Source organism: Arvicanthis niloticus, chromosome 6, assembly GCF_011762505.2.
Source record: "Arvicanthis niloticus isolate mArvNil1 chromosome 6, mArvNil1.pat.X, whole genome shotgun sequence".
In the NCBI taxonomy this organism is placed as follows: Eukaryota; Metazoa; Chordata; class Mammalia; order Rodentia; family Muridae; genus Arvicanthis; species Arvicanthis niloticus.
The window spans coordinates 8,866,238-8,893,750 of NC_047663.1; the positions used below are offsets into that span (position 1 = coordinate 8,866,238).

Genomic DNA, 27,513 nt, shown 5'->3' on the forward strand with positions numbered 1-27,513 from the left:
TACTTTCATTGTGTAGCCCTGGGTATTCTAGAACTTGCTCTGTAGACCAAGCTGGCCTTGAACTTACAGAGATCTACCTGCTTCTAACTCCCAAGTGCTGAGATTAAAGGCACATGCCACCATTACCTAGCTTAGAATTCTTTTTTTTTTTTTTTTTTTTTTTTTTTTTTTTTTTCAAGACAGGGTTTCTCTGTGTAGTCCTGGCTGTCCTGGAACTTACTCTGTATCCCAGGCTGGCCTCAAACTCAGAAATCCGCCTGCCTCTGCCTCCCAAGTGCTGGGATTAAAGGCATGTGCCACCACCACCCGGCTATCTTAGAATTCTTAAAAAGAGAAATTATAAAATTTCTTTGATTTTAATTTAAAAAATTTTATTGTATGTATGTGGGTGTTTTGCCTGCACCATGAACTTGTAGTTCCTGTGGCGGCCTGAAGAGGGCACCAGAACTCCCAGGACTGTAGTTAAAAACAGTTGTAGGCTACTCTGTGGGTGCTGGGAATTGAACCTAGATCCTCTGCAAGAGCAGCCAGTGCTCTAAACCACTGAGCCATCTCTCCAGCTTGAGATTTTTTTTTTAACACAAATTTACACTTCCAGAGAACACTGTCATATTGTTTTGTTAGTTTTAAGGCAGATATTATGCAGCTCAGGCTGGCCCCAAGCTTATGATTTTTCTGTCTCTGCACTCTGTCTCCCTCCTCAGTGCTGGGATTATGTTGGAATGTTGGATTCTAAGAGCCAAACCAGGGGACGCGCTCCCCCAGAATCACACACGGACAGAGGATTCGCTGCAACAACATGAGGTTTAGTGATACTGGTGCACCAGGACTCTCTTTTATACAGAGTATACGAGGGCAACCACAAAGGACCCCAAAGGCTGACCTTCTCAGGTCAGGTCTATAGATGAGTTAGATTCACACATAACTTTCTTCCTGACCACCTCCCATCCTGGAATGTGTCTCTGTGGTCTGGGCCTTCCCCACCCACAGGTGGGTTCTCTTCCCTGTGGTCTGAGGAATGTCAATCAGCCTCTCCCTTCCTCTTCTGAATGTTAATCTAGCAAGTGTCCTCTGACTAAGAAATATGCCCCTCCCAGGATGTGTCCTGGGACAGTGGGATTCTTTTAATCTTAAATTTAAACCTGAAAAGACCTGAAAGTCCTACAATTACACATGTGCACCATCATTTCTGGCTGGAAGACACAGTTTTGAAAGGTTGGTGGGATAAGGTAGAGGTACTGTTCTTTCTCTGTAGTCTTACTACATCCCCCTAGCTGGCTTCAAACTCCATGGCTCAAGTTACTTTCTACCCTCTACCATCTCAGTGCTCTTGGATCTCTTGGAGGGGAAGCCAACTTCCCAACCAGGCTCTCTTTCTTGGTGAAGGGGCTTACCTCAGCGGCCCCATGTGAGTTCCTCCTCAGTGAGGAGGATGTTCTCATCAGTACATCCTGGAGCAGGGAAGGCCCTCTAACCTTCCAGCCAACTTCTGTGTCTGCCCAGCAGCCCCAAGACGCAGTGCCGGTGCCAGACCACATTTTGTGTGTGTTCAGTTGGGCTAGGGATGTTCTGCCCTAGAAAGAATGGGCTCTTGGGGCTGGGGGAACATTGTCCCTTGTGGGGATGAGGATGTCCCATCTGCCACGGACAGGATTCCGTGAGATTCGACTTGGGAGGAAGGGTTATTCTGGATCCCATGGCCCCATGGCATTGGTGGCAGGAGCAGGAAGTCACATGGCATCCCCAGTCAGCGAGCAGAGACCGGGCAGGAAGTGGGGCTAGGTTATGAAATCTCAAGGACCACTTTCTCCAGCAAGGTTCTGCCTCTTACAGGTTCCACAACCTTCCCAACTGTTGTGATCAGCTGGGGACTCGTATGAGCCTGTGAGGTACGTTTCACATTCCAGTCTTAACTGTGGACTTATAAAGACGCAGAGATAAAAAGAAGGGAAGTATCATGGTCTGTCATATCCCGGGCCTCTGGGTGGGAATGCGAAGGGAGGTGTAGGTAACTGTTTTAATCGGCCCAAGAGCTTTTGGACAGAAGCCAAGCAAAGTGAGTCTTTTTGAGGCATCTCTTCAGTCATGGCTTATCTGAGGCCAGGCTTTCTCTCCAGTCATGGCTTCTCTGAGGCCAGGGCTTCTTGTCATTCTTTCCTACCAGGCTCAACTGGCAATGTGGATGCAGCTCAGCTGAGTGATCTCAAGCTTGAACACTGGGCATCATACTTCATTTTATCACAGACAGGAGTTACGTCATCCTCCCCCACCCTCCATCTTGAGTACTAGGAAGGCCCATGGGGTGAGCCGATGGAGCCATCCTGGGCCATAGAGGTGGACTATAGCAAGACCAGGCAAGGGAGGCTAGAGTCTCTTGTTGTGGTGGTTTGAATGAGAATTGTATCTCTGTATGCACGTGTGCACGAACCCACGCGCGAGCACACGCGCGCGTGCACACACACACACACACACACACACACACACACACACACACAGAGGCTCATATGTGTGAACACTTGGTATCCAGTGGGTGGAACTGTTTGGAGGGATTAGGTGGTGTGGTCTCATTGCAAGAGGGGTGTCACTATGGATGAGTTTCAAGGTTTCAAAAGCCCAATTCCAACCCAATGCATTCCTCCCCCCCATCCCTCCCCTCCCTGCTGCTTGTGGTTTGAGAAAAATTCCCCAAAGACACCAACATAGGCCATTCTGATGGAGACAATTCCTCAGTTGAGTCTTGTGTCTAGGTTTGTGTCAAGTTGACAAAAGCTGACACATGCTCACTTGTTTTTGTTGTTGACCCACTTAAAGTCATTTTCAGTGATTTTATTTTTTCTGGAGAAACATTGCTGTTAGCTGTACGTATGCTTCATGCAAGTGGACTACAGAGTGATTGATCGGCCATTCACAGCCTTTGGTAACTTTTTTCTTTTAAAAAAAATATTGTGCTTATTTCTGTTGACAAAACTTTTAGATTTTTAATTGACATGACCTGCTTGTACTGGGGACAGTAGGCTATGACTGAATCCAGTATCCTGGGTGGAAAATTGATGCATGCCCAGGTATCTCTCCCCATTGTAGAATTGTTGAATATACCTAGATCTCTGTATGCGTGTGTATGTATGTATATGTACATGTTTGTGAGTGTGTGCATATGTATGTATGTATGTGTGTGTGTATATATGTATGTGTGTGCATGTGTGTGTGTGTGTGTATGTGCACACGCACATATTCTTCAGGGTGCAGTGCACGCACCATGGCACAGGTATTGACATCAGTAGACAAGGGTGGGTATAGGTTCTCACTTTCTACCTTCTTTGAGGCAGGGTCTCTTGTTCCTTGCTGTGTACAGCAGGCTAGCCTGCCGGAAGCTTCTGGGCATTCTCCTGTTTCCACCTCCCATCTCACGGAGGAATGCTGTAGGTATGTGCTATCATGTCCATCCTTACCAAGTGTCTGGGCATGTGGACACAGGTCTTCTTGCTTGTACAGCCAGCACGCTGCCCACTGAGCTATCATTTTGGCACACATAGTTCTAGAATCCACATCTGTTCATCAAGCTGTGATCTTCTCCCTGCACTGAAGGCCACTGGGGAAGTGCCTGCACTGAAGGTCTCACCTAACCAATGTACACGGTGTGTGTGTGTGTGTGTGTGTGTGTGTGTGTGTGTGTGACGTGTACAGTAGCACACATGCTGCTCACATCTGGCATGCACACCTCGCGTGTCTAACAAATACATGTACATACATGAGTAAATTGGCCTGACACGTGCATCTATGTGTATCCCGTGTAGCTGCCATGTGCAGGAGTGTTACTAGTATGTACGGATACACAGGTCACGTCACAAGGAGGAGGAAGAACAGAGATGGGGGGGGGGCACTGGAAGACCCTGTGAATACTGTCCTCTTAGACAGCTAAGCATTGCCATGCTGTATAAAGAACATTTGAATAGACTATCAATGTTAAACTGTATACTTTTGGGAAAAAATGTCAGCTTCCTTGGCAATGAACTTAACTCTGGGGCCGGGGTATCCACCACCACCATCTATAAGGCATGGGATCACTGGTCAGGCTTGGCATGGCTGGTCCCCTGCTGTCCCTTGGTGTGACTGATGGCCAGTTACTTTAGCCAGCTAATTACTGGTTTTGTTCCTGTGACACTAACAGTTGTCCTCTGGGGCCCCTGGCCCTTTACCGTCTTCTTTATGAGGAGCTGTGTGTAAGGCTGGCAAGATCTTTGGTAGACCTGCCCCTGAGCTGGGCTCTCTGTTGACCTCCATGTTACTTCCTTCAGTGGCTTCTACTGCTAAGGGACCTTCTCCATTGCTTAGGCAACTGGCATCCCTGCTGCTGTATAACAGATGGACCAGGGCATGTCACATGTCACGACACATCTGATTCATGAGTAACTCCTGTATCACTGCCTCCTCTCTCTCTCTCTCTCTCTCTCTCTCTCTCTCTCTCTCTCTCTCTCTCTTCTCTTTTTATGTATTTTGCGTGTTTCATTTGCACGCATGTCTGCTTACCACACATGTCTGTTGCTCACAGAGGCCAGAAGAGGGCATCAGACCCTCTGGAACTGAAGTTATAGATCACTTGAGCCACAATGCTTGGAACCCAGATCTTCTGGAAGAGTAGCAATATGCATTTGACCACCGAGCCATCACTCCAGCCCCTTGTATCACATCTCCTAACAGGCTTTGTGAACAGGCCAGACAGTTGTATCTGTAAACCAGGACATTCCTTTTCTGCTTCCAGTTCTGATGGCGGCAGAACTACCACCAGATAGAAGTGAGCAGTTCTCCCTCCTGGAGACCAGTATCCCAGCAAAGAAGTCCCAGTCTTCCCGCTCCTCACCTGTGTCAGAGAGGAGATAGTTGCAAAATGGAAACTGCCCCCACCCATGTATCAGCTCTGTATCTGTGCACTGGAAGCCGAGCCTGTGCCTTCAGCTCCATCCTGCTTCCGGGCTCTGTCCAGCGGGAGGCAGGTGCTCACTGGATGGGGTGGGGGGAATCCAACCCTTGCATTTCATTTTAATGACATCATACTCTCAAGAGAATCAATAGCACTTTCCAGTGGGTTTGGCTGGGGCTTGGTTAATGTTTAGCCCTGTTTTCAGGCGTAGTCCAGATACGAACAGCCCGAGACATCTCTAGGAGGACAAGTGGATCACCTATCAGTGTTCAACCCCTCTGAGTGCAGGAAGGGGTGGGCAGCGTCAGAATGGCTGTGGGGGGGGGCCGGTCTTTGTCTCTGAGACAGTACTCTCAGCCCAGTGGTTGCTGAATTGAGTCGGTAATAGCAGCTAAAGAAGATTGTCAATCTCATCCCTACATGAGCTGCTTGGTAAAAAAAAAAAAAAAAAAAAAAGGAATGAAGAGACTCTGCCAATGGGATTGTTCCCAGGAATTTGCACACAGAGGGAAAACAAACTCTTAAGGAAATATTCGCTTTGATAGAGCATTTGCCGGGAAATTCGTTATTTTGAAGCTGGCAAAAATGTGGATGAGACAAGTGACCGATTCCAAGTCGTCATTTATAAGCTCAAGAGCTGGGCCTGTCGGCACTTACTTCTGAGGGGCAGCTAACACATATCAGATTTCCCAACCACACCCTGGAACTGCCGCTGCATTTCTTCAGCGAGGCAGAAAAGCTTGACTCTCACCCATTGTGACTTCCCTTTGTTGGACAGTCACCCTTGGAGCTGGTTGTCGAGGGGTTGTAGACCTTAGCCGCCATCCACCCACCCCAGCAGCGTTCATACTGCACACCTCACATTTGGGAAGCTAGAGCCAACAGGGTCTGCAGGCAGCGCTTGTGCTCGGCCATATAGAGGTCAGATCTGTGTAGGCAAACTAGCTCTGCTTGTTCCATGGAGTCCTCTCTGCCTGCTGCGGGTCCACGGAATCCCCTCTGCCTGCTTCTGGACCACAGAGTCCCCCCTGGCTGCTGCGGGTCCACAGAGTCCCCTCTGCCTGCCGCGAGTCCACGGAATCCCCTCTGCCTGCTTCTGGACCACAGAGCCCCGCCCCTGGCTGCTGCGAGTCCACGGAGTCCCCTCTGCCTGCCGCGGGTCCACGGAGTCCCCTCTGCCTACCATTCTCCCGCCCCCACTGTTCTCTTCACATCACTGGTGCATGTTCTAAGATAAGACACGAAGCCTATACAGAATTCAACTCCATGCCCAAAGTTACTGAGCTCTCTGGTTCTAAAACGACAGCCAACATCATTCAGCACCCCAGTGTTCTGATGCTGTCCAATAAATGCCTCTCCTGCTAAGTCTGTGTAGTTTAGTCAGCCCTTAGTCACCCCTTCTATTGGGAGGCGATTAGTCTTTAAAACCCATCTGACCATCAAGGGTCACAAAGTCGATCTGAGGTATTAAAAAAAAAATTTATTTTACTTTTAATTATGCTTGTGTGTATCCGTTTGTTGTGCTTGAGTGCAGGTGTTCACAGAAGCCAGAAGAGGGCGTTAGATCCACAGAGTTGGAGTCCCAGGTTATTGTGAGCAGCCCGAAATGGGTCGTTGGAAGCAAACTCTGCAAGAGTATCAAGTGCTCTTAACTGCCGAGCTAGCTCTTCCTGATGTATTACTTTTTATTGTATCCACTTCCCCTTTATCCATTGGATCTGTCTTCATGATGTTGGATTGACGCTAAGAGTGATTTTTTTTAACTAAAATGTGTGTTTGCATTTACATTAAAAGATTTCTTCTTCTTCTTCTTCTTCTTCCTCTTCCTCTTCCTCTTCCTCCTCCTCCTTTTCCTCCTCCTCCTCCTCCTCTTCCTCTTCCTCTTCCTCCTCCTCCTCCTTTTCCTCCTCCTCCTCCTCCTCTTCCTCCTCCTCCTCCTCCTTTTCCTCCTCCTCCTCCTCCTCCTCCTCCTCCTCCTCCTCGTCCTCCTCCTCCTCTTCCTCTTCTTCTTCTTCCTTTAGAATAGATGCTTCAGGGGCTGCAGAGATGGCTCAGTGGTTAAAATCACTGGCTGTTCTTATACAGGACCCAGGTTTGATTCCTAGTATTCACATGGTTACAACTATCTGTAACTCCAGTACCAGGATATCCAGTACCCTCTTCTGGTTCCCACAGGCACCAGGCATGCACACGGTACCCAGTCATACATGCAAGCAAAACATTCATAAGTATAAAATAAAATAAAATATTAAAAATTTTTTGATTAAATTATAAATATAGGCGGATTAACAGGTGAAACATACATTTCCATATCATGGAACCTGATTGCTTATCTGGATGGAATTAATTATTTATTAATTGTGTGTGTGTTTGTGTATGTGGTGTGTGTGTTCATGTGTCTGCATGCTGTGCGTTGGCAGAGTATGTGTGTGTGTGTGTGTGGTGTGTCAGAGGATAGCCTTGAGTGTTGAATGCTAAGCATGTCTACTCTTTGTTTGAGACAGGGTCTTATTGGCCTGGACCTTCACCGTGTAGAGCAGGCTAGGCTGGTTGCCTAATGAACTTCCCTGCTGAAACCACAAGCACATGACTTGCGCTTTCCCTTTTTTGTGTGTGGATTCTGGGAATTGAACATAGGTTCTCAAATTTGTGAGATCACCTCTGAGCCCTGTACCACGGATATTAAAGTCCTCTTTTTTTTTTTCCTGCCTTCGAATGACCATCCTGTTGCTGAACACCCGCAGACAGTGCTTAGACATTCCATCTTGAGGTTATTGATGGCTTCTTAGGATCAAAGCCTTGTTGGAGGCAATTTCTCAAGCTACGGGGACATGAACACTATAGCGTTACTCGGACCTGTCTTCCTGAAATGATTGCTACCATTCTGGGTTTCTTAGAGCCATTTCCTAAGTGGGGAAAAAAGGGCATTTTTTTTCCAAAGATGAATATTTCAAATTGTGGCAATGGTAGAGGTGAATCTATAGAACTTCCTTCCAGTTTCCCCCCCATTTGTATCAAAAAGAAAAGGGAGCAGTGACTCACTATTGGTTATGGCTGCCAGGAAGCCAGCCCAGAGCTGATCTGGTACTAACTTTGCCTTTGGTAACAGTCTGGAATTTTTCCGTATGCACTTGTCCTTTTTTTTGCAACAACTGTACCTGTAGTCTTGGTTTATGGTTGCACTTTTACTTTTGGGTGGATTTCTTTGACTATCATAAATCCCACTGAACGTATCTTTCTAAGCAATAGTCAGAAGTTTTGGGGAGCCAGGTGGTATTGACATAGCCGGAGAATTTACACAGCCCACTAAGGTAAGCTAGTCACCGGTAGGGCAGTCAGCCATTCTGACCACTAAACAGTCCTTACTTGTGGAGCCAGAAGAAGAAAGCACATGTTAAAATACAGTTGAAGTCTACATGTGGGATGCCCACTGTGATGCTCACTGAGCCCAGAGTGGGCAGCAGCATCCACACACCTGCTCATGTATTTCTTTATATCCTAGAGCTGTGATCAACTAATGGGCTGAGGGCTGAATTGTTTCTTGTCATTTGTACACAAAGAGGGAAATATCAACAGTGGTGTGAGGAACGGCTTGATTAGCATACCTAATGAATAATGAACAACCTAATTAGCATATTCAACGCATCGCATTACCTGTATGACACCCCAAGCATGCACAGCTGAGGAAGGTGGTGACACAGCAGTCCCTGTGAAGGGTGAGGCTCCCAGCCTTTACCCTGCACACACCTGTATACTCCTTTAGCTGGCCTTAATTTAATGTTTCATAAGCACTGTTCCTGAGTCTTCACTTTTGTGAATTTCATAATGCCCACCTTTGTGTAAGTTCTTTAGAGATCATATTTGAGAGCAGGGGAGATGACTTTATGGGTGAAGGTGCTTGCTGAGCAAGCCTGGTGACCTGAATTTGGTCCCCACAACCCACATAAAGGTGGAAGGCAGGGAGAGATCAGCCGCCATAAAGTTGTTCAGACATCCATCCACACATGTACCACAACAAGTATGCCTGCTCCCATTAATAATAAATACATAAAAATACTTCCGAGAGCTGGGGCGATGGCTTATGTGGGTAATACACTTGCTGCCCAAGTGTGAGGACCTGAATCTGGATCCTCGGAGCTCATAAAAATGTTATCTGGGCATGGCAGACCATTTATAGTACCGGTGCTTGAGTGGTGGAGACAGGATTCTCTGGGCAAGCTGGATCACTTGCCTGGAAGGCTTCGTGTTCAGCAAGAGACCCTATCTCAGTAAAGTACAGTAAATCAGGATGGAGGGAGATAACAGTATGAGCCTCCAACCTACCCATACATAAGCATGCACACATACACACATATTCACACACATGCACACACAGAGGAGCACATGTACACACATGCACACACATATTCACACACATACACACACACAGAAGCACATGTACACACATGCACACACGCATATTCACACACATGCACACACACAGAAGTACATGTACACACATGCACACACATATTCACACACATGCACACACAGAGAAGCACATGTACACACATGCACACACACATATTCACACACATGCACACACACAGAAGCACATGTACACACACACACACACACATTCACACACATGCACACACAGAGAAGCACATGTACACACATGCACACACACATATTCACACACATGCACACACACAGAAGCACATGTACACACACACACATATTCACACACATGCACACACACAGAAGCACATGTACACACACACACACACATTCACACACATGCACACACAGAGAAGCACATGTACACACATGCACACACACATATTCACACACATGCACACACACAGAAGCACATGTACACACACACACACACATTCACACACATGCACATACACATAGGCACAGGCACACACACACATAAGCACACACACACAACATGCACATAAGCACACACATGCACACACACATAAGTGCACATAAATGTACACACACATGCACACACATGCACACACATGCACACAGAGACATAGGCATAAACACACATACATACCTCATATACATAGACAGGAAGAAATAACAACAGCCTGCTCCCAAGAAAAGCAAACCAAGAACAAGACAACCCAAAACACCTTTAAGGAGCTGTGGAATTACACTTCTGTTTTCATTCTTTAAGAGGTTCTATCTGGATTTTAGAAACAAAACAATTTCATGGTTTCCCTTAAAAATATAATTCTACTTCATTTTTCTTTTCATTGTTATTTACTTATTTGTTTGTGTGTGTGTGTGTGTGTGTGTGTGTGTGTGTGTGTGGGGAGAAGATTGTTTCCCCATGCAAATCATAGTCTGATTTTTGCCTTTCAGGATCCTGATCCCTCTCTTCCCCAAGGGTTTCCGAAACTAAAGGAATCTGAGGAGAGAAAACTATAGTCTGATATCAAAGCAGGCTTTGTCTTGATAAACGCAATGATCTATGGCCACAACCCTTTAAGTCCTTTTGGGTAAATGAATAACTGATCGTATCTGAGAGGCAAACTTGAGTTTGCATGTTCTCAGAATGTTCTCACTGTCTCTTCTTACTCTGACTTAACTTGTTTGGAATTGATGAAACACCCATCCCAGCTCAGACACGGTGACTGTGAAGCTAGGCGCTTATATAGTGTAGGGGCCATCTAGAATAAAGAATACAAAACTACCTTACTTTCAACATTTTTTTTTTTTTTTTTTACAAAAACATATTATATGAACACACTGCTCATGCTCCTCCTGGGTCTGGGAAAGGCCCATGCAAGAGAGATGCTGGAAGCTTAGATTAGATTGACTTTGACGTGGCAAGTCCTTTTCTTCAGGTTCAGCGTTGTGGTAAATGTTCACCTATACTAGACACACACAAACTAGCTACTTGGATTTACAAACGTAAGACGTGTGCACTGGCTCTGCAGAGACCAGGGTTGGGAGGGATATACAAATGTAAATATCAGATCACAAGATTACGTAGCCTGTAAGCACACATACACACGGGACTTTGATTTAGTTTTGGTTTTTCCGGGTTTCTGTCGGGCAGCTGCTTTCCACCAGAGTCACACCCAGGCAATGATGTCCTCTTCTCCAGATTTTGAATTGTCTGCCTGCACGAAAATGTTCACTTTAGGGGAGACGTGACCAGAGGGGTATGCTTTTGGACAAGCCAGACTCAAATCCTGTTCTCTGAACCAGGGGCTCGTGTAGAACACTGCTCTGCACTAGAAGCCGGGTGTGAAGGGCAGGGAAGGCAGGAAGCTGGGGGATTGGGAAGTGGACTGCCAGGAGGCAGGGCTTGGCTAGTGTGTGTGCATGTTGCCTTCCTGGGTTGTTCAGATACTGGTTTGGAGGTCTCCATTGAGGAGGGTCCTCTGGGTCTCTGTGGTCTCATTCAGCCGGGATTTGTCCTGCTTACTGTCGCTCCTCTCCCCGTCCTCCGTACCACTCACCTTGACCAAGCAAAGAACATTCTGGAAGCTCTTCTTGAAGTTGTCAGACAAGAAGGCGTACAGGATGGGGTTGGCGCAGCTGTTGGCGTAGGTGAGGATCACCACAAAGTCAAACATGCCTTTCAGGGCAGGGGTGGGACTGATGGCCACAGACACGGATGACACGTTGAAGATGTAGAAGGGGAGCCAGCAGAAGATGAAGACGGCCACCACGATGGACACCATCCGGGTCACCTTCTTCTCTGACTTTTTCCTCTTGGATGATCCCACTCGGATACCAGAGGACTTCACCTTGATGATAATGAACAGGTAGCAGAGACAAATGATAGTGAGGGGTACCAGGAACCCCAGGATGAAGGCGTAGATAATGAAACCTGTGTACCATGCCCCAGATTCTCCTGGCCAGTTGATGGTACAGCTGCTCCTACCCCACTGGTTGCTCCGGAGGCCGGCATATATCATGATGGGCAAAATGACGAGCAGAGACACACCCCACACAGCCACATTGATCATTTTGGCTGTCCGGGGTCGCCTCCATTTGGCTGACTTAATGGGGTGGACCACGGCCAGGTAACGGTCAATGCTCATGACTGTCAAGCAGAAGATGCTGGTGAACTGATTGATGCCATCTACAGTCATGACCACCCGGCAGATGGCCTTGCCGAAAGGCCAGTGGACCAGCGCCACCTGCATGGCCAAGAAGGGCAGCCCTAGCATGAAGAGTTCATCGGCGATGGCCAGGTTAAGGATGTAAATGTTGGTGATGGTCTTCATCTTGGCGTAGCGGAGGATGACGTAAATGACGAGCGTGTTGCCGCACAGCCCAACGACGCACACCACGAAGTAGATGAAGGTGAGGACCGCGTTGCTTGTCATGTCGTAGTATGGCTCCGTCTGGTTGGAGCCATTGCTTGGCCCCAGTGAGCCGTTGAGTTCGAATGGAGAAGGTATCCATACTTGGCTTCCGTTGAACTGCTCAGAGGTCATCTCCATGGCTGCTTCTCAGTCCATCTAGAACCAGGCAGCCCAGAGATATCTTCCTCTCACCTCAGTGGGCTCTGGGGGCCAAGAGTCTATTGTGACATCTGGGAAAAGAAGCTGAAAAAGTAATCGTCAGTCCCAGGCTATTAGGCTATTTCTTGTTCATCTTCTTAGACCTTCCACCCCCCCACACACACACACTCTCACTTTCTTTTGTGTATTCATGTGTGCTGCTGCTGCTGCTGCTGCTGCTGTGTGTGTGTGTGTGTGTGTGTGTGTGTGTGTGTGTGTGTAGGTCAGAGACCACTCCTAACTGTTATTGCATAGGTTCGGTACCTCCCGCCCCATATTTGACTCAGGATTTTTCACTGTGTAGCTAGGGCTAGCTGTTCAGTGAGCTGCAGAGATCCACCTGTGTCTGCCTCCCCCACCACTGTGATTACAGATATGCATCACATAGACCTGCAGTTTGTGGTTCTGGAGGTTGCGCTCAGGTCTTCTTGCTTGCAAGTCAGGCACTTTATTGACTGAGCCATCTCCCACTCTCCCTCCCTCCTTCCTTCTTTCCTCCCTGCTCCACATTCCTCCCTCTCTTCCTTCCTCTTTTCTCTTCCTCTTCCTCCTCCTCTTCTTCCTCCTCCTGTTTCTCCTTCTCTTCTTCCTCCTCTCCCTCTCTTCCCCTTCTCCCTCCCCCTCTCCCCCTGTTCCTTCTCCTTTGAGCTGAGCTAGCCTGGAGCTCTCTTAGCTGGCTTGCATGCACAGCTCTCTCCATGCCTGGGCCTCTGGTGCTTGGGGTTACAGTTGCACGCTACCATCCCTTTGTTCCTTTTCTATGCATTTTTCAATTGAAAAGCAAGTTTTCTTTTCTTTTTTCTCCTGTCTAGCTGCCGGCCTGCCTGTCAGCCTACAGACTTCTTGAGGTCTTTGTCAAATGATGGGGGAAAGGGTTTGAGTTAAACCATCATCCTAGATGACGCCCGTGTGGTGGACGGCTATGGTTTCAAACACATAGACTTTGACCCCTAAGGAATTGACTGGTCCAGACTGTAAAAAGGCAGATCTTGGAGGGTTTCAGCCCCTGACCCTGGAGGGGTCTGATACCTGCATTTGGGATACCCAAGAAGAACTCTATGCTGGCTTGATGTCTGCCATCCTCAGAGATTCCCCCATGGTGGAAAAACCCAAGAATTTAAAGGGAGAACAAACTTTGGCTCCACAGTTGAGCCCCACGTGACCTCATGCCCAGCCCTTAACTGCTGTAACTCTCCTTTATCAACACAGGGGTGTCATGAAGGTTAAACAAGAGAAAGTATGTGCAAATGCCTAGTATTGTGCAGGCTCATAAGCAGAGCCTCATAAATGTTACCCCCCCCCCCAACACACACTGTCTCATTATCTCTAATTTATTGAAATCTGACTACACAGTGAATCAAGTTATAGTCTTCAATATTAAAAGTAAGAGTCTGGCTTTCTTTCACTTTTTAAAAATTATGCTTTAGGCCTTCTTTTCCTCCTCTTCTTCCTCCTCCTTTCCTTCTCTTCCTCCTCTCCTCCTCTTCTCTTCTTCCTTCTCCTCCTCCTCCTCTTCTTCCTCTCCTCCTCCTCCTCTCTTCCTCCTCCTCTTCTTTTACTTCCCCTCCTCCTCCTCTTCTTCCTCTCCTCCTCCTCCTCTCTTCCTCCTCCTCTTCTTTTACTTCCTCTCCTCCTCTTCTCTTCCTCTTTCTCTCCTCCTCTTCTCTTCCTCTTTCTCTCCTCCTCCTCCTCCTCCTTCTCCTCCTCCACTTCTTGGTTTTGCTTTTCTAATACTCAACGTTCTCCATTTCCCACTCTGCCTCTGCTAGGGAAACCCTTTTCCTAAAGGCCTTTTGCCTGCAGTTCTCTGACTTAGGACAAAAAAGGGAAACCAGGGGAGGGATCCAGGCTCTCCATGAATGTCAAAAGATGCTTTTAAAAACTGATGGAGTCCATTCACACCCATTGTCCCCTTCACCAGGAGGTGAGGATTCTGCCTTCCCTCAGAAGAAACAGAGGCTTAGAAAGTTAAAGCCCTTGGTGGAGTGAGGGGGCACTTGGACACAAGCCACCTGGCACCGAGTCCTTTGTCATTTTCACCACATCCCAGCCGATGCTCAACGGAGGGAACTGGTGGCTGATACTTGGGCCTTAGTTTGAAGCCTCTGACTCGAGTGACTTCCATGCTGAGAAAATAATGAGAATTCTGTGGGCTTGGCCTAAGATGTGAGGCACCGGATCAACCCATAATTAAGTGATTTACCACAGTTATAAAATGGGGTGTGTGTGTGTCACTGTGCTGGGGACCTCTAGCAGCTAATACTTCAATGGGGGAGAAGGGCGTCAAGTCACATAGTGTGTGAATTGCATGGAAATAAGCCTATGAACACAGGATCTTGGCATTAGGACACAGCCCTTCCTTGGGGGTTTCTCAGGAAGTCAGAGGCTGGGTCTTGTGTGTATGAAGAGTAAAGAGCTGAGGGCAGGGCGTCCATCCAGGAAGAGGAGAGCTGGTCAAGGGCTGAAGTGTCCAGCATCTCTAGTTCACGTGTCTGACATGTTTTCTCGAAGCAGCGAACTTCTCCGAGTGATTGCCTAATGCTGGTAAAGGCTGCAGGGAAGTTAAAGATGCAAGCAACAGGCAGGTGCGAGTCCTACCCCTGACCCCCCCCACCGTCTCTGATTCATTCTCACTTCCAGAGAATGGCTTTTCTTTCTGCATTAATTCCCCCAGCACAAGCTTGGTACAGTGGGGTCTGGGGTTCTCGCATTTGCATTTTGGGGACCCATGGCATTGTGTCGACATTGGGTAAGCAAGCAGAAGCAGGCAGCCATGACAACCAGAAGCTATAAAGAAACTCTTATTAGTATCCCTAGATTAACTGGGGTTATTTCCACTGTCTTTCCCTGCCCCCTCCCTTCCCATCTTGTCAGTGACTTAATTCTATAGACCCAGAATTCTATGGAAGCTGCCTACAGTGAGACCTCACAGTAACCAGTCGCTCATGCCGTCTACAGACAGTGAGAGGGCACTTCAATGTCTAACTAGAACTGAAGACCCCCTGGGCTGTGGAATCCCTGTCTAGAGCCAAAGGGAGGAGGAGTGGGGGAGGGGAAGGAAGAGGAAGAGAAAGAGGGAGACAGAGGTGGTACAAGGCCTGATGTGGTTCTTTAACCCCAACTGTTTTTTTTGTACAGAACCAGAATGAATGGTGGGGGGTTGGGTGGGGTGGGGTGGAAGGGGTGTCACCTTTCTCTGAGATCGGCTGAGACACACCTCCACTTTGGGGAGGGAAGTCTTGGAAGGTGGGTGGAGATAATATGCTGGGAACCCCATATCCAAGGAAGACATGAGCTTAGAACCTCAGAGTCCTATATAACAAGCCCAAGATCTCCGAGTGGCTTCTTTTCCTTTGATACAATCCTCTCATCGAAAGTGAATTTCAAATGCCACCAGTCGATACTTGTTGAATTGTGGTTAAATTAAATGCACTGGTGAGTCAGATTCTCTGTTTTTTTTTTTTGTTTTTTTGTTTTTTTGTTTTTTTTTTTTTTTTTCCAGTGTCATAGCTGTTAAATACTGGCCTGTGGCTTGGTGGCTGGTTTCCCCCCTGAGAGAGTCCTGGCTTTGCTGGAAAGAAGGATTTCCACTCAGGAATCCCTTCTCTCCTTCCCACAGCCAGAGAATGTGAGGTGGGTTCTGGGAGAGAGCTCTCAGCGTTAGATTCTTTCCAATATCTTTCTGTTGTGAGCCCTCAAGACCTTGCCATCCCTAAGCCTGCCAGACGCAAGCCCGCGGCGCCCCCCCTCCCCCCAATCTGAGGTTGGAACTTGAGTTGGCACTAGCTTAGACAGAGGTAGTCCTGTGTGTTCCACCATGGCGCTAGAGTGTCCCTCGCCACTGGGGCGGAGATGGATAAGCGAGTCTCAGGGCGACGGAGTTAGTGTAAGAAAAAATATTAGGGGCTCTAACTCGCTGACCCTGGAAACAACGAGTTCCCTAAAGGATCTCCACCGTTTCTAGAGCGATTAAAGGAGAAGTGGACTGCGGTGCCTGCATGTCCAGCTTCGAAACGCAGAGTGGACTGAGGTGCCAGGGACAGCTAGGAGTGCCGAGAGTCGCTTGGGGACCTGACCATTCAGTAGATTCTCTGCCTGAGGGCAGCGCGTGCGTGTGTGTGTGTGTGTGTGTGTGTGTGTGTGTGTGTGTGTGTGTGTGTGTGTGTTGGGGACCTGACCGCATACGAATCTGGGCTGCCTCCCCATCGAGCGATTAAAAAGCCTGGAAGAATTTGCTTTCCTTCTCTTTCGGTCCCCATCACCTGTCTCTCCCTAACTTAGGTCTCAGAGTGTGGACCCTGTGGTGGCACTTGGCTTGTCCCTTCTCCTTTAGCTGGTCTCGTTTTTCCTTGGACCAGGGCTGTTTCGCAGGTGGCTAGGAAACAAGTTGTCCCCATCATGCTACCACCTGGGCACTCGGGCTCCCAGGGCACACGCCATCGTACTTAGGCATTGGCTTTGAGAACAAATCCGTCCCGGAACACACTACCTTTCCACCCCAGACACCAAGATATGCATCGGTCATCCACCTGTCACCTCCAAAGGTACAAAAGCAGAGAATTTGCGCGCCGGGACCAACATGCAGGTCGCCGGGATCGGTGGTCTATCCCCAACGCAGATGCATGCAGGTGCCCAAAGTGTGCTTGTCCCTCCCTCCATCTCTCGGTGACACATGCATATGCACACACTCACCCCTCACCTTGCTTTTACACGAGCACTGGCTTCTCTGTGTTCTCTAGCACCCAGAAGCTGTCCTTTACTCAGCCGGGTGCCCGGGAGCGCAGCAAGCTTAGCGGGTGCTTGGCACTCGGCGGTGGCTCTGGATTCCCAGCTTCCTTGGCTGGCTCGTGCTGGCCCTTCTGGCGTCTGAGAGTGCTTGCCTAGGCCCGGAGAGAGCTAGCCTGGCCTGTAAATCATCGACGCCCAGCCGCGGACTGGTGCTCCAGGCGCCGGTGGCCTCGCGAGCGCGCCGGTGGCTGCGCCGCTAGCAATGGCCCGGGCGGGTGGCAGCCCCTGGGCACACTTCCCCACGCCCCCGCTCGTGACGTCACGGCAGCTTGGCTCCGCCTGCCCGGGTCCTGTAGGACCCGGTGAACAGAGTCGAGAAACCTGCGGATGGCCGAGGGCGTCCAGTGATATAAAGCCAGCGGACTTGGATGCTGGTGGATGGTGAAGCGATGTCAGTGTCCCCACGACTCCTCTCGATGAGTACGCGCGTGGCTTTCTCTCTGATTTCAGAGACTCCGTCCGGTTTTACCCAACAAATTCCAGGCAGCTGGTGCGGTGACTGGGGTGACCTAGACTAGCTCCGGGACCTTTAAGAGGTGTTCTCAAGTTTGCAAAGCCGTGCCTACCACGGACCAGTCCCGGGAACAGGGCACAGGTTGCAGAGCCAGACTAAGGGCAGAGAGAAAAAAAAAAAAAAAAAAAAAAGGATGAAAACAGACAGCGGGGTCTCCTGTGCAGGCGCATGCAGGTGTGTGTGTGTGCCATACCTGGCTTCAGTTCCCGCAGCCAGCAGGCTCCAAGGGCTCCATGGGTCTCCCAACTGGAGGCCCCGGGGCCATGCAATCTCCCCCTAGCTTTAATTTAGCCTGTCAGTCACTGCTTGCTGGTCTGACCCAGCCACAGCCCAACCGTTCCGCCTACGCGGGCTGTGGCGCTCTGCGGGAGCAAAGAGGGACTCGCAAGAAGTGGGAGATGTGTCGCATCAAGTTGCAGCTATTTATTTTTTGACCGTGATGATTCAGTCGGTGTTCCAATAGTTTAATAAGTCATAATCAATCCTGTAACCTCCCTTCCCTTACCTCTCAACACACGGCGTGCGCTCTCTCTCTCTCTCTCTCTCTCTCTCTCTCTCACACACACACACACAGAGTCAGAAAGACAGAGACAGTGAGACATAGAGAGAGACAGAGACAGAAACAGAATCAGAGAGAGAGACAGAGTCAGAAAGACAGAGATAACGAGACAGCGAGAGACAGAGAGACAGAGAGAAACAGAGACAGAGAGTATGCCTGGGTGGTTTCTAGAACATGGAAAATCAGAAAGCAAACCCCGATTAGCTTTCTCTGTGGGTCCTGATGCAACCATTTGCGTGTTCATCTGGAAAAAGCATAAATCCAGAAGTTGTGTGTGTGGTAAGATTTGACTGGGAAAGGGAGCCAGCAGGTAAAAGCAGCCCAGAATTGCTTGTAAGTCAGGGTGTCGCTCATGGGCATCTACTGGTACCATCTCTCTGAGATGTGTGGACTCTGTGGGTTTGATGTAGGTTGAGGTAGGGGTTGTCAGGTCCTAGTGACATCATGGGACATCTTGTCTTTAGTTTTTTATGGGCAGGGTCGAGAGGCTGAGTAGTACAGCTCTCAGGATGAGGGGAGTGGCCCTGGGTGAAAGAAGGGACCATGGAATGAGCTAAGGCCTCCTTCTACCTGAGACACAGTCGTTACAATGCTAATTGCCCCCTTTAGTTAAAAACCAATGGCCCCTTCCAGGAACAGAGAAGAATGAAGAACCAGAAAGTGTCCATTCTGAGTTCAGATCTCCCCAGGTATATCATGTGACCTTGTAAAAGTTCTTCAACTGTTGCTGCTCAGTTTGGGTATTGTTTAGAAAAATAGCTCATGCAAAACCAGGAACCCCAGATTCTCAGTTTCCTTCTCTTATACACAAGGTGACCCCCAGGGGGCAGTGTACAGTTTTTTTTTGGTTTCTGTACTTCTCGTTCCATATCAACACCACCAGAAAAAAAAAAAAAAAAAAAAAAAAAAAAAAAGAGCAGGCTGCTCCTATCAGCTAAATAATCCTTTCCCAAACAACGTGGGGATCATTTCTGTATGCTCTTAACATGCTGAGCACACACAATAAAATCCACCCTTCATGCTCTTGGGAAACCTTTCCCCAGCTCTCTCAGAGTCAGGTCTGGCAGGCTCAGCCCCAGTGGGTAGATGAAACCCCGGCATGCCTAACTCTTTTGCAGCTGGCCCCATGAGATCTGAACATTTTGACCTTGACAGCAGAAAATGTCATCTAGAACAATTATTGATTTTGCCCGGTTCATGCGTGCCTCTCCCCCTCCCCCCACCTGGGAATGCCTCCATAGAGCTCTGAAATCACCTTTGGCTTTGCTGCGCCGCCCCTCCAGCCTCCAGGCTTGAGTTCCCATTCCCTGTTTGACAATACCCTGCTCTTTTGGCTCTCTCCCAGCAAGCTGCCAGACCCCTGCCCTTCCTCTGCAGCTACTTTAGTAACTAAGTAACAAGACCTTGAACCAGAAAAGTACACGGTTACAAAAGAGATAACCTCCTCACTGGCTTGCTTGGTATCTTTTTTTTTAAAGGTTTATTTATTTATTTTTATGTATATGAGTACACTGTAGCTGTCTTCAGACACACCAGAAGAGGGCATCCGATCCCATTACAGATGGTTGTAATCACGAGGTTGCTGGGAATTGAACTCAGGACCTCTGGAAGAGCTCTTAACCAGTGAGCCATCTCTCCAGCCCTTCACTTGCTATCTTAGAGCCAATGAAATGACACACCTCTTCCTTTTTGCACTTGTCAGAGGGACGCTAGGTGCCAGGAAATGAAGAACGGTAGCAATCTAGAGTTCAGCAGACAACAGACCAGGAACTCTCAAGTAGATCATTCTGTCTGGTCGTTTAGACGCTTCATCAAGTAAATGGGGAGCAATTGTTCCTCTGTCATCCATTTGTCGGAAGTAAACGTTGCAGATTAGCTTAGAGAAAAGCTCTCTAAGTAGGAGAACTGGGCTGATTGGTGGTGGTAGATGGCAGACCAGGCATCTGGCATGGCGACTGTCGTCTGCACGTGTGACACTTCTGTGGCTGGAGAAAGAGCAAGGCCCCTAAGCTGCAGCTTGTCAAATGTGGGGTGCTTTCGAACTCACTGTGTAGTTCAGGCTGGCCTCAGACTTGTGGCGATCCCCCTGCCTCTGCCTCCGCCTCTTGAGTGCTGGGGTTGTAGGTACGTGGGACCATACCTGGCCTTGATGTTTTGCTTGGGAAATATGGTGTGTGAACAGCACAATTCTTTAAAGATAGGCCCATTTGGCCTAGAGGGCTTGAAGTCTCTTTAGATGCACCAGGGGTGAAGGCAGCCCTTTTCTTCCCCGCTCTCTCTGCTTATGGAACCTCCGTGGAAACTGCTCCTAAGTCTGGAGTCAGTGATACCTTCCCTCACTCCTCTTTTTACTCCCTTCTCTACCTTGCTGGAAGTGCACAAAGAACTGGTGATGTGTAGAACTAATGCCCCATGGTTGTGTAAGTGAGGAAGCCAGACTCAGAGAGGCCATGGGACTTGCCCAAGACCATTCATCTAGGGAATAAAACCGAGGAGTTGAGTTGGCTGACAGCATCAGGCTTCTTCCATAGGACACAGCCCGCATGGCCATGAAACCCTGGATGAGGGAAGGGAATCCTTCCTCCTACTGGTCCCAGCATCTCTCTTCCTCTAGTATGCCATGCCTATAACATAACAAGGTTCTTCAGCACGCATCCTGGAGCAAGTCCTAGGTGAGAGTTGGGAAAGCTGTAGCTGTCTCCAAGGAGACTCCCAGGGTGCGTACTGCAGTGCTTGCCTGTCACAAGCCCTTCAGGAGGACAGTGTGGACAGCTCAGGAGAGGTGACCCCCATCACACCTGCCTTGCAGGTGCAGGGTGCCTCCTGAGAACATCATGAGGTGCTATTTGGAAGTGCACAAAGAATTTATTCTTGGCCGATTGTCTTGCATGGCACACATGGCTATGAGCTCAGGAACCCTTGAATACTCCTGGTACCTGCCACTGGCACCGTTAATTTGGTCATTTGAAGACATCTTGAGGTAAGAAACTGGTTGGCCTTTATCGACCCCAGCGTTTCACACTTGATTTAGCCCTGAAAACCTTCCTATGAATCTATTTGAACAAGTGTGCTGCACTGGGTGCTTTCTGTTAATTCTCTGCATCCTCACTGCAGTCTTACTAAGCAGTCAGTATTTCCTTTTCTGAACGGACCAACCAAGGCACAGAGAGACTGAGTTCTTCAGGGTCGCAAACCTGCCTGCTTTGTGAGTACCCACAGTGTAATTACCCAGAGCAACAGGGATCCATTTTCTACAACTTGACTATATAAAAGAGGGACCATTCCCCTAATGGGTCGCCTCTCTCTCTCTCTCTCTCTCTCTCTCTCTCTCTCTCTCTCTCTCTCTCTGTGTGTAATAATCACAACTGGGAACTCACCAAGAATGCTTGCCCAGCTGACAAGCATAGGAAACCCACCTGTCTCCCTTTCCCTAGCATGAGCAATTCAGGGATGCACCCCCATACTTGGATTTCCCCCCTTAAGTGTGGGTTCTAGGGATCAAACTCAGATACTCAAACACAGCAAACCCGTAATGGACTGAGCCATCCCCAGCATGGTTTTAATTATCTATGGTTGTCCTCAGTCTCAGGATGTCTTTGTAGATGGGTTCTGACTAGTTCCCAGATACTCTGGGGTTCTGACAGCTATCTGGTCCTCCCCCAACCCGATTTCCTGCTCAGAACTGTCCGGTTATCACCTGCAGTGAAGGTGGGTGATCTGCTGCTCTTCAGGCAGAGGGGAGAAAGGATATCTGTGTATAGGGTGGGACTGCTTCCAGCTTGTGCAAGGGCAGCTGGGACTTTTATAAAGAGGTTCGTCCTGGCTCTGTTCTTAAGAGAGTCAGTCTGATTTCTCAGGCCCTGCACTTGGAGCTCTTCAGGTGGTTTCACTGTGAGCTGCCCCAGAAGCTAAACCTCTTGGTTTTAGATGCTGGAGAAAGAAGACTGCCCTGGGCCAGCCCCCAAGCGTCCAGGTCTCTTTTTACTCGAGAGTCTCTTTGGGCTTCATTGCAGTTCCAGCCTGAGAACCTCACCTCTATGTAAGTGGGGTGCAGGCACAAGGCCTTGGGAACCTCTGCTCTCCTGCCCCAGACCAGAGTTTTAGAGTCTGTCACCTAGCCTGTGCCCTGGAGTGATGGAATCAGTGTAAGAGGGCAGCATCTCTGCCTTCTGGCCAGTTCTCACCCTAAGCATGCCATGTCTTATAGGAATGGTATGTCTCGGCTTGCAAGAGTGACAGCAGCCTGCAAATGGTCCAGAGGCTGTAAGTGGCTCTCCGAGGCTCTGTCTGCACCGAGCATGAAGAGTCAGTGTTACCTGGTCTCAGGGATAGAATGGAGGCTTCAGATGGAATCCTCTTCCTCCCTTGGGTCCACATGTCTATGTGCCACCAGGAGTCAGGGGATTTAGTGAAGAGTCCTGCTCTGTCTGCTTGCTGAATCTGCACATTGTCCTTGCCCACTTCTTCCTGTCCTTTGGCAAATGAAAGGGCATCTTTTCCTTAATGGGACATTCATATTTGCATTTTGTCGTGGCTTTGTGTGTGGGGGTGCAGACCCGTGGAGGGTTTCCAGATGGAGATGCTGGCACGGCATTGGTGGAGACTGGCCTCTGCAAATGGAATTGTGTGTCATTTCTTTGTAGATTCTAGCTCCTTCTCTGAGTCAGGCATTTCTACGGCTGAAGAGCCTCTCTCCTTAGCAAGCAAAAGCGGAGAATTGTTGCAGTAACTGCAGTTGATTGACAGGTATTTTCCTATCTCTGTGGGGGCTGCTCTCTGAGACTGCCACCTAATACTGAACCCTATGTAAGGTACGTTTTTACCTCCAGCTATGTACTCATGAGCTTTTTAAAAGATTAGGCATAGTAAAAAAAAAAAAACAAAAAAAACAATAAAAACTAATAATGAGATACAACAACCATAGTAGCATATAAGAAAAGTTTTTCTAAGTTATGAATGACTCATTTCTGGAATTTCATTTCATATTACTAGACCTCGGTTTACCGTGAGAATCTGAGACTAGGAAGAGAATCTTGGAGAGAAGGGGCTTTAAACCCTTTGAGCTGCAGTTCACAGGCCGGCCTCAGGGTGGCGTGAGCACACAGAACTCCTCTCGGGGTCCACCCTGTTCTCTCGGCTCTAGCCCTGCAGAATGGAACCCAAAGGCCCCTCCACAGCTGTGCTTTTCTCTTTTCCTCCCTTTTCTGTCCTTCTGCCACTCTGGAGGAGTGACTCGGAATGATGGCTGTGGTGCCATTTAGGGAAGAGCCACCGTGGATGGGGAGAGTCAGGAGCTGTTCTAAGGGATTGGCTTCAGAGCTATGGCCCTCCTGGAGAGAGGCAACTTGCTGGATTCTTTTACTTCAGCCTCATGAGAATACAGACGCCTCCTGTATCCCACTTCTGGCAGAAGAAAGTCTGATAGAAAGAGCCGTGTTACCCAAGTGGATGTGGGCAGGCTCTTGAAAGGCTGTTGCCAGGAGCCGCCTGCCTGTTTCTGCTTCTGCTGAGTGCCTTTGAGGCAGGAAGCACTAGCCCTTCCCTTCACAGTGACCCAGGAGTGGGCTCCCTAGAGCCCTGGATTTCGGTTGTAGGACCAGGAGGGGGCTTTGTTCAGCTGGGTGGTGTCCAAGGAGGGGCTCTGGCTACTTTCCAAAGTGACAGTTCAATGGTAGCTTCTCCCTGGCGGGACAGCTGGCTGGTTGACTTTGTTCGGTGGTCCGGCTGCTAGTCCCCAGGCTTCACGTTACTCGCCTGCTCCGGGGCCCCAGAACAGATGGCCAGTCCAAGGAGGGGCTGGGGGAGGCTTCTTCATCCTGCGACTCATTATCTGTCTTCTCTTGCACCCCTCCCCCGCCCCCTGAAAGAGCTATGGGTGTGCTTCTGTCCCGCCCCCTCCCCCGGTTGCTCTCCTGTGACTCGATCTCTTCTAAACAGATTGGCCCTGTGGCTGCTGCCAGTATCTCATCTCTCTGTGCTACTTCAGACAATCTCTCTCTCCAGAAAGACTCTTTCATTTGGGAGTTAGGAAGCATGACAACTCTTGCGCTCTGGCTGTTTTTTTTGTTTGTATTTTTTTTTTTTTTTTTTTTGCCAGCTAGAATATGTAACTGTTTTGAATAACAGGATGCCAGGCTTAGGAGAAGTCCTTATACTTAGGAAAGACTAGTAAGAGCTTTGAGGATTCCAAATGTGACCTGACAGAGCAGGTGACTGGGTGGAGGGAGGCGGGACTCCGAGCATGACACCGGTTAAGGTCTTAATAATCTTACTCAGACAGAGCTTAAACAATGTTTATGCAACACACGCGCGTGCGTACACACACACACGCACACGCACACGCACACGCACACACACAAACACATATAAAAAGTCCAAGCAACTTAAGAGACTTGGGCTTATCTAAACCTCGTGTCCACCTTCTCCATAAAGATTTGGCTCCAGCAAGTCTGCTCTGAACCGTGTGTTTTCAGCTCCAAGCTGAATTTTCAAGGACAAATCCCTAAAAGTGATTTGGCAATGGTAATGCCAAGGCGTATTTAGTTTTTTTTAGGACAAGTGCTTCCCAGTGTAAGTTGACTTAGTCTGTTCAGAAATAGCGACCACTCACTCGATGTACAGTAATAGTGTGATCGACACCAACAAAACACCAGCCTAGAACTCACAGTGGACGGTGGATTCATGCCTGTGAAGACTCTCTCTCTATGTAGCACTCCTATGTAGGTATAAGCACCCTCATCTACCCATCCATCCAATCTATTTTACCCATCTACCCATCCATGTAGCCCCATCCTGTCACCATCCACCCATCTATCCATCCTTCATCATCTACCCACACAGCCATTCACTCCTCATCCATCTGTCCATCTTCTCACCCTCTATCCATATATCCACTTAGTATCTATCATCCACCCATCTATTCTTATTTATATCCATCTATCTGCCATCCATCTGTTCATCCTTTCATCCTTCATCCACTCAACTATCCATCCACCCATCAAACTGTGCATCCAGTGTCACCCACATTTCTATCCATCAGTCATTGATCCAGGAATACATCCATCTGCTGTTCATCTATCCTCTATTCATCTATTACCCATCCATCCATCCATCCATCCATCCATCCATTCATCTATCCATCCATCTATTCATCCATCCATCCATCATCCATTCATCTATCCATCCATCCATCATCCATTCATCTATCCATCCATCCATTCATCTATTCATCTATTCATCCATCCATCCATCATCCATTCATCTATCCATCCATCTATTCATCTATTCATCCATCCATCCATCATCCATTCATCTATCCATCCATCTATTCATCCATCTATCCATCCATCCATCCAGTCAACAAACAAACAAACAAACAAACAGTATTTCAGAGAAAAGGGAGAAATCTTGTTTTCTAAGCCCTGAGATTGAGCATCTGATAGTGTCCTCTTGGGACCAGAAAACCCATAAAACTTAACCTTGCATCCTTAGCAAGAAACACATAGGGAAGTAGTTATAGATTTGAGATGCCTCTGCCTCTATGGCTGTTCCAGAAATCAGGTGTTTTTCACGGTCTCTTACATTCTATCCAAGAGATGCTTCAGGGTTGTTATGTCTAAAACTGTTTCTGTCCCTGTTTTTGGTACTTTGCCACAAAGCTGGCAGTTTGTCAAAATGCAATTAGTGGAACATGATTTTGTGACTATTTGATGCACTTCTGTGGTGGGCTGGGAGGGAGGGCAGCTTTGGCCCTGTGTGGATGGATAGAGGCCGCCTGGTGGGCTTGGATTACTCATCCTGGTTAGTGTCTCCTAAACTTACATCATCCTCTGCAATTGAGGTATAAATAGTAAAAGATATGCTGATTTTGTGAGCCGATCTTGGGGCAGTAGCAGGATTTGTTTGGCCAGTAAAACCTTCTGATTTGGGTTTTTCTTTCTGTTTATTAAGTTATATATGAAGATGGTTTGGAGAGACAGAGGGTAGCAGTAGGGTGCTGAGGAGAGAGTGCATGGCCCTGCTCCGCCCCTCCACTTCTGATACCCTCCCAAGGACAGGCAATTCTAATTATCTCTGCTAATTTTTCTGTTGGTTTACTTCAATGTGTTGTAAATGACGCACCGGCACGTCTATTTTATTATTTTAATTTTCTCTTTTAGATACTATTGACTTTGCACTATGAAAGACGCCTAACTCAGTACTTCAAAATCTCCCAAATCCCTTCATTTTCTTTCCATCAAACCAGTAGTCAGGCTTTTTGTTGTTGTTGTTGTTGTTGTTGTAACTACGTAAATGTTTAAAGCTGAGTCAAGAGCTCCTGTCTGCTGGTTTCTCTTTCTTGTAGAGCCTTTTGTTTTCCCTGGGTTAATGATTACCTCTTTTCTGATTTTTTTTTTCCTCTGCTTACTTTTCTCTGGCTCTGTCAACAATTCATTCTCAAATTCTGACAGTTGAGGACTTGATCCATGCGTTACTTTTCTCACTCTTACTTTGAAAGGCTTACTGGTTTTTATCTTATGTGTGCGTGTGTTTTGTCTGCACGCATGTCTATTTACCATGGGCGAGCAGTGACTTTCGAGGCCAGACGAAGGCATTGAATCCTCTGGAACTGGCTGTGAGCCACCATCTGGGTGGCAGGAGCCTGACCTGGGTGCTCTAGCAAAGCAGCCAGTACTCTCAGCCACTGAGCCATTTCTCCAGGCCCGGCTTCCTTGTCTCATTTTGGGTTTGGTTTACTTGGTTCTGGATGGAACATCACCCCCAGGAACTTCCAGAGCAGTGGTTCTTAACCTGTGGGTCACACCCCCTGTGGTGGGTGGGTATCAAATGACTCTTTCACTGGGGTCACCTAAGACCTTTGGAAAACATAGACATTTATGTTATGATTCATGACAGTCGCAAAATTACAGCTATGAAGTAGCAATGAAAATATTTTATGGTTTGGGGTCACCACAGCATGAGGAACTGTATTAAAGGGCCGCAGCATTAGGAAGGTTGAGAACCACTGTTTCAGGGGAAGAACATGTTACAGCCAGACTTAAAGATGATCTGACCTCATGGTACAAGTAGGCTATGTGGTTCACACCCCTTGGGACACCACCCATATTGATTAATACAATGTTGTGGTAGTGATGATATTTAGCTTAGGGGAAAGAGCTGTATGGAAGTGTGTGTGTTCACATGTTTGTATTCATGTAGAGATCAGAAAACAGCC

The 27,513-nt window shown here is 48.1% G+C and overlaps 2 protein-coding genes across 5 annotated transcripts in view; one reads left to right on the plus strand and one right to left on the minus strand.

Annotated features, from left to right (window-relative positions):
- Positions 1-27,513, plus strand: part of Slc39a11 (solute carrier family 39 member 11) — a 416,239-nt gene that overhangs the window by 16,099 nt on the left and 372,627 nt on the right. The gene's annotated exons all lie outside the window — the stretch shown is intronic.
- Positions 6,929-17,461, minus strand: Sstr2 (somatostatin receptor 2). 2 transcript variants are annotated; one of them, XM_034504927.2, is made up of 3 exons: positions 17,138-17,461; positions 11,386-12,483; positions 6,929-11,043 (listed from the first exon to the last, which is right to left on the minus strand). In XM_034504927.2, exons 2-3 carry the CDS (start codon positions 12,376-12,378, stop codon positions 10,996-10,998), a joined length of 1,041 nt encoding a protein of 346 aa, XP_034360818.1. In that variant the 5' UTR covers positions 12,379-12,483; positions 17,138-17,461; the 3' UTR covers positions 6,929-10,995. The 2 variants fall into 2 exon arrangements, with proteins under 2 accessions (XP_034360818.1, XP_034360817.1); XM_034504926.2 differs by having other exon boundaries at positions 6,929-12,483.